The following is a 15,464-nucleotide window of genomic DNA, read 5'->3' as shown; positions in this document are numbered from 1 at the left end:
GCACTGTTCCAGATTGCCATTGCAGGAATTCCCACAAGGCACAGTATAGGCAACGCTCAGTTAATGAGCAGTTACTCAATACTATTTTGGTGTCTTTATTGATTGTGTAGCCCCAGGCCTGATTTACTCACAAATTCTACTTTCAGTGTAGAACTATTCCCTGAAGAGCTTCTCTGTGGTGCTCATCACAGATTGCTTCACAAAGTAGCTCCGCAGTATCCTGGAGGAATGTGAGGGTGGAACTATTCCCATCTTAACAGCGAAAAGCTGAGGCACAGCCTGCACACAAAGGGTGAGATTGTCAGTACCTGCCTCTTCAGAGTAGTTAGCTCTTTCAACGTGTCAAGCAATGTTCCCATTTGCTCAAGCTTCAGCTATGAATCTTCAGCTCTACAAACTGGAGGGACTTTTGCAAGTCAAACACCCAGAAACTAAGCAGAAAAAAAGCGATGTGTAATGTTTAGTTTCGTCATTTTCCTGGTATCACACGGAGGCAATGCCAGGACCCAGCTCCCCTAAGCAGCAATGACCCATGGCCTTGTCACACTATCTCATGGCCCCACCTCCTCCACTGCACATCTTCTGCAACAAATGAAGCAGCCAGCTGGTGCGTTCTGCAGCAGAACACGTCCATCCTAAAGCAGGGTAAGCACCGTGAGGAGAAAATAGCACCGAGTCATGTAAAATTTTTTAAAATGAAATACTATCTACCCAGTGATAGATAATAATGAGATGATAAATGATGTGCCCCCGATCTGCTTTGTAATCCCCTCAACTGCTTAACTCTTTAGCCAGGCATGTGATTAAAAAGCATTTTTGCTGTTGTAGGTCTCGGCAGGACTTCTATAAACCTTACTCTTTTCTGTACCCACACCCTGAAGTCTTTGTGCCACTTGTTATAAATAGCAGCATACTGGCTGCACGTGAATGAGCTCACCGCACAGGCTCCTGCCACATTGTTGGGATTATGGTGTTCCACATCTCTGCAAGACATTCCTCTGTTTGCTCTCCAAAACATGCCTGTCGAGATGTAGCTGCTACCATACAGGTGGTTTTAAGTCCACTTCTGGTTTTGATTGTCATGAACATGTGAAGGAGTCAACTACAGCTGTGAAATTTATTATTGCTGTATTGGTATGTCTGGATAACTGTGATGTCCTGCAAGCCTATTTTGTATGGCAATTTTCAGCTCTTGTGCAGGTTAGGCTGGGTCTGATTAAAAAAAAAAAACCAAAACAATCCGGCTGAACATCACCTTCTTTCCGGAAGATGACAAGGATATTCTAATTTAGCCCTCTCTAGAATAAGGGGTGGTGACTTGGTCATCCACCAGGATGTGCAAGTGACCACTTTGTGAGCAGACATGAAACTTGAAGCTCCACCTTTGAGCAAAGGAAAGTGAGCTGAGGGAAAGCTGGGCTATCTTTGTCTGCTTACAATCTCAGAGCTGTTCTGGTTGCTAGGTTCTTGCAATGCCAGTGAAAGGAAGACCCTACAGAATATTCTTGGACCTTTGAGAAGTCAGTCCAAACTGTGGCTTCTGCCAAAAATCAGAGCCATGTGCCAAAACTATTAAGACTTCTGGACAGAAAACATGAAGGAAGAAGAGCAAGTTACAAAACCATTTTGCAAAGCCTGTGCTCTGAAGAGTCATAAGGATGCAAAAACTTCATTTTTTTTAAAAAAAAAGGTCAGCAAAATAATAGGAAAATAATTTTAAACAAAACGAGCATTTTTTTTCTTAATGTTCTTAGTTAACTTCTTTAACTGGAAGTTAATTTGGAAAAATTAACAAGAAAAATTATGGAGAAGATTATACTGGCTACTGTTGAAAGGCATTTAAAAAGTAATGCAATCATCAGAACAGTCGACGTGGGTTCACAAAAGGAAAGTCGTGTTTAACTAATCTGATATCCTGTGATAGGGCCACCCACCTAATGGGTGAAGGGAAGGCGGTGGATGTAGTTTTTCTGGATTTTAATAAGGCTTTTGATACTGTCCCCTATAGGATCCTTCGAGACAAGTTGTCCCGCTGCAGGATGAGGTGGTTCACGGTGCGCTGGGTGAAGAACTGGCTGAAGAGCAGAGCTCAAAGGGTTGTAGTGAATGGGGCTACCTCTGGCTGGTGACCGGCCACCAGTGGTGTTCCTCAGGGCTCAGTTCTGGGGCCAGCCCTGCTCAGTGTATTTATCAGCGACCTGGATGCGGGAGCTGAACGCACCGTTAGCCAGTTTGCTGGTGATACTAAACTGGGAGGTGCTGCTGACTCTCTTGAGGGACAGGAGGCCTTGCAGAAGGGTCCGGACAGACTGGAGCACTGGGCTGTGACTAACGGGATGAAACTTAACCAGTCGTGGTGCCGGATTCTGCCCCTCCGACGGCGTAACGCCGGGCACAGGTATGAACTGGGCGAGGAGCGGCTGGGAGCAGCCCAGCAGAAGGGCCCTGGGGTGCTGGGCGGCAGCGGGCTCAGCGCGAGCCGGTGCCAGGAGGGCAGCCCGCGCCCCGGGGGGCACAGCACGGCTGGGGGCAGGGGGCATTGCCCCACCACCTTCCGCCCCGCTGAAGCCTCGCCTGGGGCGCTGCGAGCGGTTCTGGGCCGCGCAACTGAAGAAGGACGTGAAAGTCCTTGAGCGTGCCCAGGGGAGGAGAGCAAAGCCGGCGCAGGGGCTGGAAGGCACGTCCTGTGGGGAGCGGCTGGGCACTTGGGGCTTGTCTGGCTGGGGGCGAAGGAGGCTGAGGGGCGACCTCACTGCTCCCACGGCTCCCCGAGGGGGGGCTGGAGAGGGGGGTGCGGAGCTCTCCTCCCTGGTACCCAGCGACAGGACGCGTGGGAACGGTTCGAAGCTGCACCAGGGCAGGTTCGGAGTGGACATCGGGACGTTTGTGTGCCGCGAGGGTGGTCAAACACTGGAACGGGCTTCCTAGCGAGGAGGTCGATGCCCCAAGCCTGTCAGCGTTTAAGAGGCATTTGCACGATGCCCTTAACAACCTGCTGTAACTTGGTCAGCTCTGAATGGGTCAGGCAGTTGGACCAGGTGATCGTTGTAGGTCCCTTCCAACTGAAACAGTCTATGCTATTCTACTCTATTTTATCCTAACTTTTCAGAAATTATTAGATTATTTTAGCCAGAATTTACCAAACATTGCGATGTGAAGCAGGTTGTTGTCACTGCAACGCTCAGCCCAAAGAACTGAAGTATGGAATAGCTTCAAGAGAGTACATTCTTGAACTGGAAAGCACTGGGCAGCCTTACCAAAAAAAAAAAAAAAATTCCAGTGCAACTTGTGACACCCCATAATTCTCCAGGCTCAGAGCTTCTTACAGATCCCAGCTACAGGCTAGTTTATGATCAACTGGTGTGAAGGGGTTGCAAGATTAAATTCCATTGCAACCATGCCCTGAAGTGTTTAACCCATGATGGCCAGAGCCAAACCAGTGTGGTTTCTGTGAGGGAAATGCTGCCGCCCTGACCTTTTTAGTTCCTTGAATCTCTTAATAAAGGAGAACGTAAAGTAGGATCGGTAGTCATACCGTATCTGGATTTTTTTCCAAGTGACTAGTAAGTCTCCCTTAAGAGACCATTAAGGAAGACGGCCATGGGCAAAATCTTGTTAGATTCTTGCCTCCGTCCAGTGTACAAACGCGCAGAGGCCTCGTGCCACGCTGGCTGCATGGCATGCCACATGCTGCCCAAAGCTTTCTAACAGCATCTCTCTTCATGCCTGTCCATCATGGTCCTTAGAGCTGGCTGGTCACGTACCGTTGACTTTTCTTTGCTGCTGCTAATGATAGGAGCTGGCAGGCCCGTCAGCAAGACAGCCTGTTTTCCAGAGATCAGTTTTTGCAGGATCCCTTTGTCTATCCTCAGGAGATCCCAGCGACATTGACAGCATTAATAGCCCAAGATGAGGAGTCTGAGAACTCCTCTGCATCTGCACTTCATCAGATCAGAAAACCGAAAGAGGAGGCAGGGAGACATCTCTTCTGTTTGGGAAAATAAGCAAAAAATATTTATTCTAAAGATCCTAAGGAAGGTAAGGAAAGATTGATAATTCCTCAGTACAGATAGTGAATCTGTTTAGGTTATGGACACTGGGGGAAAAAAAAAAAAGACATACTCTTGGGATGAAATTTACAAGCTTTTAAACTCTAATCCTTCATACCCTGGTCTGTAATCACTTTTCATGTGTTTTCTTTAGATAACTGAAGGCACAATGATTGTGTGAAATGTAATAGATCAGTATTACTGCAAGGTGTAGAGGAAGTTAAGCCCCAAGCCCCTAAAATGGAACCTCTCACCAGTCCTTCCTCTGCTTCAGACGGAGCACAGAGAGATCAATAAAACACACAACTCCCTGGGGATGAACTCTGCTAAAACACATGGCGCTCTGCCCTGCTTCTTGCTCTTCTCAGCTGCTGCTGCTAGTGTCCTAAAAAAATCCCAGTCACTCACTTGGGGCAACAATTAGGCAAACAAACATGAAAAAACAATGTTATGGGCTGGCTGGCTGTGGTACATAACTACAGCTCTGGTATCCATCATGTCTTCTGTGTCAGACAGGAGATGCTTATCCAGAGACGTTACGCAAATTTAACAGAAGCATCTTAAGTTTGCAAGCAGCCTGGGGGCTAAAACTTCTGTCTTTTCTATCTCCAGCTCTTGTGCCCAACACAGAATCAGAGAGTCAAGTAGGTTGGAAGAGACTTAAGATCGTCGAGCCCAACTGTAAGCCCAACGCTGCCAAGTCCACCCCTAAACCGTGTGCCCAGGCGCCACGTCTGTGTTGTGCCAGTACTGTACTTCATGTGTCAGAGGTACCACCCGAGTCTGTAATGTCAGAAGAGTAAATATGCTCAGAAAGCACAGAATGAAAATGGTGTATTTTTGAATAAATGATACCTAGAATGAGCATAACTCAAATCAAAATGTTCTGTCTTGCAGGAAAACGATTTAACATCATCTAGAAGTTATATTCCAATTCCATTTTCTTTTTATAGTATATACATTCACTATTCTTAGATTTCTGGAAAAATCTCATTTTTATACGGGCCAAGACTTTTTAAAAAGCATGTGTAAAACATGGTGCCTTGAATCCATGTTTAGACACTGATATCAGCTTGCTTCTCCCATATACCAGTCCTCATAAAAGCCCTCAAGAATGCAAACTGAAACTACTTTGCTAATGGGAACTCTGAAAATTGGGTTAGTGGTTGTGTCTGGTCATCTCATGATTTATACACAGGTGCACACTTCCAGTGTCATACACAACATGAGAAGCAGTGCTGCTTGCACCTTCTACACGTGCTTTAAAAATCTTGCAGATAATGCGATAGAAAATGGAGCAGGAAAGGCCAGTCCTCTACAACTAAACTGTATTTTTAACCATTTCCTACATAAATAACAAAAATGCATATATATATATATATATATGTATATAAAGGTAAATATATAATCCTTTTGACCAGGCTACCGTTTCTGTAATGTGGAGAAAGAGATTTCTCCTGTTTTGTACATTATATAGGCCTTTATCCTTGAGCATGGTAGGTAATATACCATATATACATATATATATATATATAGGTAATACGCCATATAGAAAGCAAGATATTAAGGAATTGGTCCTCTGGTTTTGTCTACAAGGAAGTAATTGCTCACAGACATATTTATAAGATCGATCCCCATCAATTCACCTGGCCTGGGGTAAGGGCTGGGTAGAGAACCTAACACCTTGACTACAAGGAATATAGGCAAATATAGAGTAATATTAGCAGTTGGACCAGTTTTTATTTCTGCAGCTGAACCTGCTGAAAGGCAAGTCAAATGTCAATAGTGATTTTAATAATAAATAACATTTTTTGTGTAAATGTTTCCCCTAGTACTATTATTTGCTGACAAGTACACGCTCTGTTGCATATTAAATATGCCTAGGTATGCAAACAAACTGAACTGATGTATTTCCAACATATTTTCCTATTGCTGTTCAATACATAAAGGTTAAAGTCATGAGTTTGCTTTCTAATATCTCACTCCAGTTGATGAAAGATGAATCTTAATGAAGCTGTTTGAAGGGACTTTTAAGCATTTTCCAAACCCTTTTCATGGCTTGGGGATTTCAAAAAAGAACAGATTTTAGTCTTCTTTTTGCACAAACTCAATTCTTTCTTTCAATTATACTTCATATGTATCAGGTCCTATTACAAAAATCATGCATTTCTGACAGAATAGCATCAGTAACCATTCATTTAAGCCTTATGGCTATTGCACACAAACTTCTACTTTATACATTAATTTCTGAGAAGGCCCTGCTTTTTTATCCACATCACTTCTTCAGGTACATTCACCCTGCAGGAAGGAGTCCAAGGCAACATTTCTCTTTGCTACCTGTGTTCGGAGGGACCAGAGACAAGTAACTTTTCAAGATGCTGACAATCTCACGCTCTCCTCCATCCAGGCCTCTCCCGGCGGCAGGGTGTTTGCAGATGGCAGCCCCCTGGGTGGATCAGGCGTAGATACCCAGCTTCGCGCCGCGGTGGCTGTAGGTGAGACACGATGCTGAGCTTGGATTGTGAACGTCTCATAGCGCGCTTCTGCGAGGACCAGGATGCTGCCGTCGATTCGTGTGACCCAGCTGCAGTTAAAGACACTTTGATTGCCTAAAGTCCCCGTCGTCGTCCCCTCCCCTGGAATTTCAAATACCATGTTCCTGGCTGGAATAAAATACCTGAGGAGCACTGGCAGTGCCGCTGCGGGGCTTAGCCGAGGCGAAGCAGTCTCCTCGTTATTGGATTAGTACAGGGTTGTTCTGAAACGCTGTTTCGTGACTGTGGAATGACTTTTCAGAAGGGGCACCCGGTAGACAACCGTGGCGTTGCACAAGTAACGACTAACGGGGGCCGGGCTGTGCCCCCGGCGCCGCGCTGAGCCCGGGGTACGGCCAGCCCGGCGGGAGGCCAGCCCGGAGCACCGCCAGCCCGGCGGCCGGGGCCCGAGGGCGGCCGGGGCGGCCCCGGGAGCAGCGATCCGTGAGGGTACTGCGCCGCGACCGCCCCGCGGCGTCTGCGCTCCCCCGCCGTGCGGAACGTGAGGTAAAGCCGCGCTCGCTCGGCGTCTCCCCGCGGGGCAGCGGCCGCCCGGTTCTCCCCGCCGTGCGCGGCAGCCCCGGCGCCGCTCGTCTCAGCCTCCCGGGGCCGCGCCGCGCCGCCCCGCGGCATTGTGGGGGCTGTAGGCGGCCGCCGCTGCCGCCCGCGCCGCCGCTGCCCGCCGGGGCTGGGCCGGGACTGCAGCTCCCGGCGGCCGCGGGGCAGCGGAGCCCGGCCCGGCGGAGCGGCGGCGCGGGGAGGAGCCGCGGGCGGCCGAGTCGGCCCGTCGCCCCGGCGCCGCTGGGAGAGGCCGGCGCGGAGGGGAAGGGGCCGGCTGCGGCGGCGGCCAATGCGAAACTGGCTGGTGCTGCTGTGCCCCTGTGCGGTCGGGGTCGCGCTGCACCTCTGGCTGCTGCTCAGCTGCCCCGGCGGCCCCGGGAGGCACCCGGCAGGTAGGGACGGGGCGGGCAGGGCTCCGCCGCCTGCGGGAGCCCGCTGAGGGCGGGGGGTGCCCCGCACGGCGGGAGGCGAAGGCGGCCGGGAGGCCGCTCGGCGATGGCCGCGGGGAGGGGGCGTATATGTGTGTGTGTGTTGGGGGGGCTGTGGCCGTTCAACGGTCCGGGCCGGCCCCCTGCCGCCTAACGGCGCTGCCGGCCGCTCCGGCGTTTCTGTGCCTGAGGGCAGCGCTTCTACCGGGGGCTGCCGGGCAGGGGGGGCTCGGGACGCAGCCCGCGGGGAAAGAGCTCCCGGAGTGCCTGCGTGGGTTCACCGGGAGGCAACGGCTCCTTACGTCGAGGTGCGGAGAGCAGCGCTGGCTCAGCGGTTGGAGCCGCCGGTACCGGTGGCGGTTGCGGGGGGCGCGCCGCAACTTTGCGTGGGGCAGCGGCCCCGGCTGCCCTCCCGCCCCCGCTGGGCTGCGGCTGGGGCGGGGGGGGCATCCCCACCGATTGCACCCGGGCCGCCTCATTCCCGGCCCGGGGAACGGCTCTTCGCTGTCTGCCGCGTTCGCCGTAGCGCTCTGGAAAAGCCCAGCGGTGCGCGGGCTTTTACCTGAGAGGGCTTTTACCTGAGAGGGCTTTTACCTGAGAGGGCTTTTACCTGAGAGGGCTTTTACCTGAGAGGGCTTTTACCTGAGAGGGCTTTTACCTGAGAGGGCTTTTACCTCAGATCTGCTTAGGACTCCCGTTTGGCGGCCCAGCTGCGCCGTGCGGGCCCTGTGCAGGCGTGAAGCGGTGCGGGTGTGGAAGGAGCCAGGCCGGGGTCTTCGCGATGCCTGAAGGCCCTGGGTGGTGGCCATTCCCACACCATGGCCACTACCTGCCAGATGGGCAGCAGTCACAGCGCGGGGACGGCCACCACCCGTGGGGATGGCTGTCCCCCACGGGTGGTGGCCATCCCCGCACAGTGGCCACTGCCTGTCAGATGGGCAGTGGTTACACACGAGTTAGGGAATCAGGATGGGGGGCCTCATCGTTAGCCTGAAGCGCGTTTGAATTGTTGGGGTTGTGCCTCATGGTTCGCTCGTGTGTGGTCAGTGCGTTAATGTGGCGTTGGAAGCAGCAATGTGGAATTTCACGATGACCTTCCCTGCAGAAACGTGTCTCCCGCTAACAAACGTTTATAAAGAAAATCCAGAAGGTTCTCAGTTGGGGAGGGAGGGAAGAAGCTTTGCGTTTGGGAGGTTCACTGTTACAAGCAGTTATTATTGGAGTTTTTGTTTGTTACTGTGAAAGCACGTTGCATTGGATAATGTTAGGATAACTGGGATTAAAAGTGCCTTTTTTTTTTTTTTTTTAGTACAGAAAGAGTAAGCGTACATTTTGTTTATGCAAGGGTTATTTAGTTGTAACCTGTTCAGTAACATATTCACGCTGAGGAGAGGAAAACTGATGCCTCTTATAAAAAGAGAGCTTCCATCATCCGTAGGAAAATGCTCGGTGCTGTACATGTGCTGGCTCTTTGTAGGCTTGAGCCTTGCACTACAATGTAAGGAAGAGCTTGCCTTTTAGCCTTCAAAATACCACAAAATGTGCAAGCTGTAGGTACAGCTACCTTGGCAGAGGGAAGAAGGATGAGCTCAGAGACCTCTTTTATCTCTGATGTCTTCTGTGTTATATTTTTTTGTTATTCAGTGTGTTTTAGGAACATTAGTGAACTCGCATACAAGAAGAAATGTCCCTATTTACTAAAAGGCTTCTGCAATCTGAAACTATTTAAGAGGATCCGGTACTACCTGATAAATCCAGTCTCGTTTAATTTGATTATTGAGTAATTCCCCCCCCCCCCGCCCTGTTTATTACTCCAGCTGCTCTTTGTTACCTACTGCCTGGAATCACTGGTATGAATGAATAATAAATCTGATCATGGGACAGTGGTTTACAATAGCTGTGACATAAAAATGCATTATCTGTGTATTCTTTGGTATTTCAGTGTAGTGTCTGTGTGTCTCAACAGTTGCAAAATTGGCTACCAGTGGAGGTCAAAAGCAGAATGAACCGCAGCTCTGTTTTTTGAAGGGTTTAATTCCCCTCTTGCTAGTCATTGCGCGCACACACAGAAATGAGAGTTTGTTAGAAAGCTGATAACCTGTTTTAGTGGTTATTTACCTAGACATCATTGACTCGCTAACACAAGGCTGGAATAGACATCTCCGGCCATCAATTCTGCTTACTTTTTCTAATAAGCAACTCTTGATCTCTGCCTTAAAACGGCAGCCGGACAGCCTACGTTTATTCAGAGGAGCGCTGGGGTGGCTTTTTGTTTGTTCAGTTGGATTCCTAGCAGTCTTAGGAAGAGGCTGTTCCAGAAGCTGCTTGCCCTGATTAGAAATACTTTCTCATTTGTGGCCTAAGCTTACTTCCAACTGGTTTATGGCCTTTTGTTCTTAAGCCTTTCAGTTAAAAGCATCTTTCTCCTCTTTCAGGTGCACCTCCATTGTGTAACCACAGAGACCAAAAGTCACTGTTTTAAACTTCTGTTTTCTTAAGCTGAGCAGTTCAGGCACTTCTGCTGGCAAAACAGGCTTTCAATTTCTGGAAAGCAGTTCATTGTGGTTGTCTGTAGGTCAGATGACTTTAAATGTAAACAGTGTTCCAATCTTCACTCATTCCATTTACTTTTCCTCTTCTATTGGAAGTACCTCCTTTAATAAAACCTTCTTCTTAACTACCGCATGTGAAAGGCCTGTAGGTCTGCCTGCATGCTTTGGCCCTCGCTTGCGTCTCTCCCCGTGCAGTATTTTGACTTTCTGTGTGTTCATGCTCGCTTTCACCTCGGTGATCACAGAAGACAGAGTACACTTCTTGTAGGCAGTACTTGTTAAGTGGAAAAAAAATAAATAGGATTAGCTCTGAGATCAGACGCACTGGCCTTTGCTTTTGTGTCCTGACTTTGGTGGCTCCCAGTTTTCTTGTTGTTCTTCAGTTAACGGGACTGTAATTCACACTTCCGAACAAGACTTGTGCAAGAATGTGCTTTTAGGTTTAATTGAAGTCCTTGCCTAACTGGTTACAAACAAGTGCTATCCAAAGGAAGTTCATGAGTAGGAAGCTTTAGTTAATTTTTCTAAAAATCTTAGATAAGTGCTAATTATAAAATGACCTCAGAAACTTGAGAAAGAACAGACAGACCTGCTTTTAGCACTCCAGGTGGATTCATTGCTAATTGTGTGTTTTAATTGATAGCACAAAGTCTTACAGAGTAGGAAATTACTCACTGTAGGGCTTCAATTACAGCGCCTAATCAGAAACCCCACACATTCAGTGTAATATGCTGCTAGTTTGCTGATGCTAATGCCCTTTAAGACGTTATTCCTGTTACATTTCTGGGGGTGTGTGGCAGCCAAGAATCGGCCCTTTTGGTTTTGTTAAGAGTCAGTCTTTTACTAGTGAATAATTATGCAACAGATTAAAACCCACCATTTTCTCGAAGCTGCTTGTGTGCCATCTGTTGTCCTGCGGTTCAGCGCGTACTTCTTCAGGCACTGCCCTAGATGGAACAGGGTTGGTTAGGCTGGCTTTTAGTGATCTGCCTTGTAGAGTTAGGGTTGTTCCCCTCACCGACTAGCCTGTGTACATGACAAGTGAGAAAGAAGGAGGGAGAGCTTAACCTGTTTTTGGCTTTTCAGTACTGAAATAAAATGTAGAAACAACCTCTGAGGTTGTGAGTGATGCTGTGCTCTGTAAGGACAAATTCTGCCAAAACGCGATACTTTCTTAAGAATAGATGCTGTCTGAAATCTGTTAAGCCTGTCTATCGCGGGTAGTATCCTTGGTCACACGTTTATTTCATCTTTTGTAGGCATGTAAAGACTGGTAGGCTGGTGGCCTTGGAAACTGAAACCTTCCATCAACAGGTCAGGTCTGGCATTGGCAGTAGCTGTGCAGTTCTGCCTAAAATGCCACCTTCATCTATGAGATGTTGCTATAACGTTGTTTTCCAGGGATGGGCCATCCCCAACAGAACCAATCCCCTCACCTTTGATGGGCATGAAATAATTGACAAAGAATCCACAGCAAAGCTGACAGTATTTTCCGACTGAATTGTTAGTTTTGTTTTTTTTTTTAAGTTTGCAGTTGTTCTGTGGGCTGATGTCTGAGACATTGTAAATTACTGGCGAGCAGTACTGGAGTTGCATTTTTGAGTTTTTTGGCATTGGCACAGGGAGCAGAGAGTACTAGTTGTGCCAGAGTTGGGAGGCTCGTGGCTGAAGGAAGCTCTTCACCAGTTGTCTTCCAAATTGCCCACAGAGTAGAACAGCCACAAAGGAGCAAATAGCCTTCCCTGGGAGCAGGCTTTTGTTCCGTGGCATCAGGGATCGGTAGTTACTTTTCAAAGGATAAAGGTCCTGTGCTTCCCTCCGTTCCCCAAAAAAGGGGGGAGGCATCGTTTTAGTGTTGCAAAAAGGATTTGCTTTATTCTTTATGTGTCTGTGCTTCTGATGCTTTGGCCATTGTTCCCAGGTATGTCTAGGAGTGTGCAAGTGCTGCATCATTAATGGTGTTTAGAGCATCATCATCTCACCAGTATTACTACTGTCACTTTGCAACTCAGAAGGACCCTGCTGTCCTACTTCTTTAAGGGAATGCTGTTGATGTAAAAGGGAAAAAAAAAAAGAAAAGAAAAAACCAAAAAACCCAACCCTCTTCCCACAGAGGTTTTACTCTTTGAATCTGTAAAGCTTGTTTAAAAGCTTGTCTAAAGGCTTGTCTGTCTCAAGGAGTGCTGTGCTCCCACAGAAACCAGGGTCGCACATCTCGGCAATTTTTAGCTCTGGTATGAAGTAGGTGCTGCAGGGGGGGGTCATGTAGCTGCTTGCAGAGAGAGGTGTAATGCAGATGAGCTATAGCAGATTAAGTGAAGAAGATTAGAGAGGGGGAAAGAGCTGCTTTTGCTCTTTGGTTTGTTCTTTTTCTGCATGTGTCAGCATTCTGTGAATACAAACCTTTATATTCAGTGAATTCCTTCCTTCGTGTTTGTTTGGATATTTAACAAAGCAGTACAGAAGAAAAAGGCATTAAAAAACCCGAACATGGTTGCAAAGTCACAAGAAAAGGCAAAGATAACACCCTGGAATATGTGTGTGTGTAGGGGGGGGTGGGGCGTTGAGGGGTTTTGTTCCTTTTTGGTCTTAGCTTACAAAGTGGATTAGTTGAGAATATTCTAAGCAACTTCTGCCTGGTCTATTTAGTCCTATTCGCTGATTATTTAACAAGCACAACAAAAAAAAGCTGCATGGGTAGCAGAAGATCCACAGAAGGCTGAGCTTTGTAGCTCACTTACTCTAGCAGTCTCCAGGGGAGGTTCGCTCCTGCCCTGTAGTGCAGGTAAACCTACACTGCTGTGTTTCTCAGTGCAGGCACTAACAACGAACGAGTCTTTTCTCTGTCCAGTCCAATTCCATGAAATGTGGGAACTTAACCACTCTGGGGACTGCACACTATGTCAAACTTGACTGAAAATGACTGGCAAATTTAGTAGTTAGTAGGGCACTCCAGTAGAAGTATGTGTAGCAAGATCATATTTACTTTGTTTGTTGACAAAATCAAGCTAAATGATCTCTCAATTTTTTCATCTCCTTATAATGACAGTAAATATAATTAACCACTAAACTTGACATCTTACTTGAGAATCAGTCTCACAGGAAGAAGAGATGCGTGTTGATCTTTACCGTTTGGGATTTTGAAAAACTCCCAAGAGCTGTTGGCTGCTGCCGAGTTGGTTAAAATCTGACTAGGGCCAGCAGACTGCCGGTCAGCAGTGACGTTTTTCTGTGGCCAGCTTAGCAGGAGACTCACCTCTGCACCTTTGACATTGTCATCTAAAGGCATGGCTTTGTGCTCTGTCTATGCACTTGTTTACCTTTTCCTGCGTCTCTCCCGAACTTGGATCGTGTTGGTTGTCCTCAGTCAAGCTTGACAAACAGGTGGAGGGCCTAAAGACCAGTGTCTTTCACCAAGTTTCAGGAAAATTAGTGACCAAGAATCCTCTGAAAGCTTACTGCAGTTCATACTGAGGTGAAAAAACTGTACTAGTAGAAATACGTGTATGGTCAGACATTGGGGAATTGTGTGGGATGGGAGCCTGTCCTTACAAATATCACAGCCCAAGAAAGCTTGTGCAGGAACTTATTATTAACCATGTGACACAAGACTCTGGCAGGCTGTGGTGAAAATTTATGAAATTGATTACTGCTTATGAAAAAAGTCTTTGTCTTTAATTAGAAATTGTTTAACTTGGACAGTGAGCTCAGGGGGTCAAGGACAACTGTAATGAGCAGGTGGTGTTTGTCCTGAGCAAGATGTGATCAGGACCATCCATCCAATAAATACTGTGTGCAGCTCTGTCATGACAGTAACTCCACCACTCTTGGGCACCTGGCCAGGGTCCCTGCCATGTGTGAACCTTATGAATCATGAGACAGTGCACACCTGCACTCAGCATAAAGTTAAAAGTTTACATACATTAGGTATGTAAACTGTTTCTGCTTTTCACTGAGTACAAAGGTGGGCAAGCTCCGGGACTGGGCCAGAAGCCTCAGCTATGGGTGGACTCACCTCACAGAAATTTTCCCAGTTACCAAGAGACTCGTAGCGATGGCTGCAACGGGGCTTCCCAGCCAAAGTGTGGGCTTGGGTGATGTTAAGGTGGTAATTGCTGATGTACCCTTTTCTTAATCTCTGCAATGCTTTGCAGTAATGATCTGATGATTTGCTCCTATTGCTCTTTTGTCATGTTGTGCATAATAACTAGTACTGTTTCCCTTTTATCGTATTGCATGGTATTCTCCTTTGTTGTATTGTAATATAATAAACTGCATTTATTCTTGTATTGGATTTAGAATTCATTTTTGCTTGGTATCCAGTCAGTCAACAAAACACAGGCTGGACTTCAGTAGTCTTAGAGCTGACAGAAGTACTCTTTACAGTTGCTGTACAGAATTAAATGCATCTCAGCAGCTGAGAGAGGGCTGCTTCCCTTCATGTTTTTGTAGCTGTGGATTAACAACCTCAAGCAAAACAAAGCAAAAGTGATTTTGTTCTTGATGCTTAGAGAGTGTAGGGTAGGCATTGCACATTTGGCTGCCTGCTTTCCACTGAGAAGTCTTGATCTGCGTGATGCAACCCAGATGCGGCTTTAAGACAGTAACAGTTCAAAAGCGAGGCAACTAGTGATAGTGTGACCTTGGAATTGGAAAGGCTTCCTCTCCTCCTGCATCCCTTCGGTTAGCAACACTTTCAGGGTATATCATGGAATATGGTATGTAGCTTTTTTCTTCACCTCCCCAAATTTACAGTTGTTTTTTTCTGTCTTTGTAATTGAAAAATTTAAAGGCTTAATTATCTTGCACAACCAGTTCAAGGTAAGAGTGATACAGTATGTATTTTTTAAGCCTGTTGCCAACACTTACCATTTTGGCCTAATGCACAAAAATAGAACATAAGATGAAGAAGTTTGGTCCCCAGTGGCAAGTATTGATTGCTTGTATAAATTGTTCTTATTGACTCGGAGGTCAGCAATGTTTTTCTCATAAATTATGCTGCATCAGAGCATATATATGCATATATCTGAATTATCCTTACAAAGGAAAAATAGCCTTAGTTCCCACACCACGCCACCCCGTGCCTCTCACTTTATCTTCCATTTTTTTCATAGTGATAATTCAGAGAGACATATGGATATCTTTTCCTGAAAGTTGAGTAAGTGTTATTCCTACTTTTCCACAGGAAGTAGACAACTTCGATAACAAGCAGAGAGCTTATTCATTATGTTTTTATGAAAGTAAGCTTTCTTTTTTTTCCATTTTCAGTGGTTTTAAAAGTAAAATGGCATAACCCTTGGGACAGAGAAGACAATCTTCTGACTATAGACTGCTGTAATG

General features: G+C 47.1%; 1 protein-coding gene and 2 long non-coding RNA genes across 8 annotated transcripts in view; 2 read left to right on the top strand and 1 right to left on the bottom strand.

The window, feature by feature from the left end:
• Nucleotides 1–2,601: 2,601 nt before the first annotated feature.
• On the top strand, nucleotides 2,602–6,443 carry LOC130151914 (uncharacterized). Its single transcript, XR_008822798.1, has 3 exons — nucleotides 2,602–4,038; nucleotides 4,662–4,819; nucleotides 6,337–6,443. It is a non-coding gene; the product is annotated as an uncharacterized LOC130151914 (long non-coding RNA).
• Nucleotides 6,174–7,151, bottom strand: LOC130151913 (uncharacterized). Of its 2 annotated transcripts, none has more exons than XR_008822797.1 (2): nucleotides 6,727–7,151; nucleotides 6,174–6,648 (listed from the first exon to the last, which is right to left on the bottom strand). It is a non-coding gene; the product is annotated as an uncharacterized LOC130151913 (long non-coding RNA). The 2 variants fall into 2 exon arrangements; XR_008822796.1 differs by having other exon boundaries at nucleotides 6,174–6,633.
• Nucleotides 7,152–7,403: 252 nt separating this feature from the next.
• The window catches only part of B3GALNT2 (beta-1,3-N-acetylgalactosaminyltransferase 2), a 27,917-nt gene continuing 19,856 nt past the window's right edge, over nucleotides 7,404–15,464 (top strand). For 4 of the 5 annotated variants that reach the window (XM_056344703.1, XM_056344700.1, XM_056344701.1 and 1 more), the window contains exon 1: nucleotides 7,404–7,536. In XM_056344703.1, coding sequence (XP_056200678.1) covers nucleotides 7,434–7,536 — 103 coding nt within the window. In that variant the 5' untranslated portion in view covers nucleotides 7,404–7,433. The remainder of the gene's footprint in view (nucleotides 7,537–15,464) is intronic. The other variant, XM_056344704.1, reaches the window with a different exon arrangement.

This window comes from Falco biarmicus, chromosome 6 (assembly GCF_023638135.1).
Source record: "Falco biarmicus isolate bFalBia1 chromosome 6, bFalBia1.pri, whole genome shotgun sequence".
Lineage (NCBI taxonomy): Eukaryota > Metazoa > Chordata > Aves > Falconiformes > Falconidae > Falco > Falco biarmicus.
This window is presented reverse-complemented; position numbering and strand designations above follow the sequence as displayed.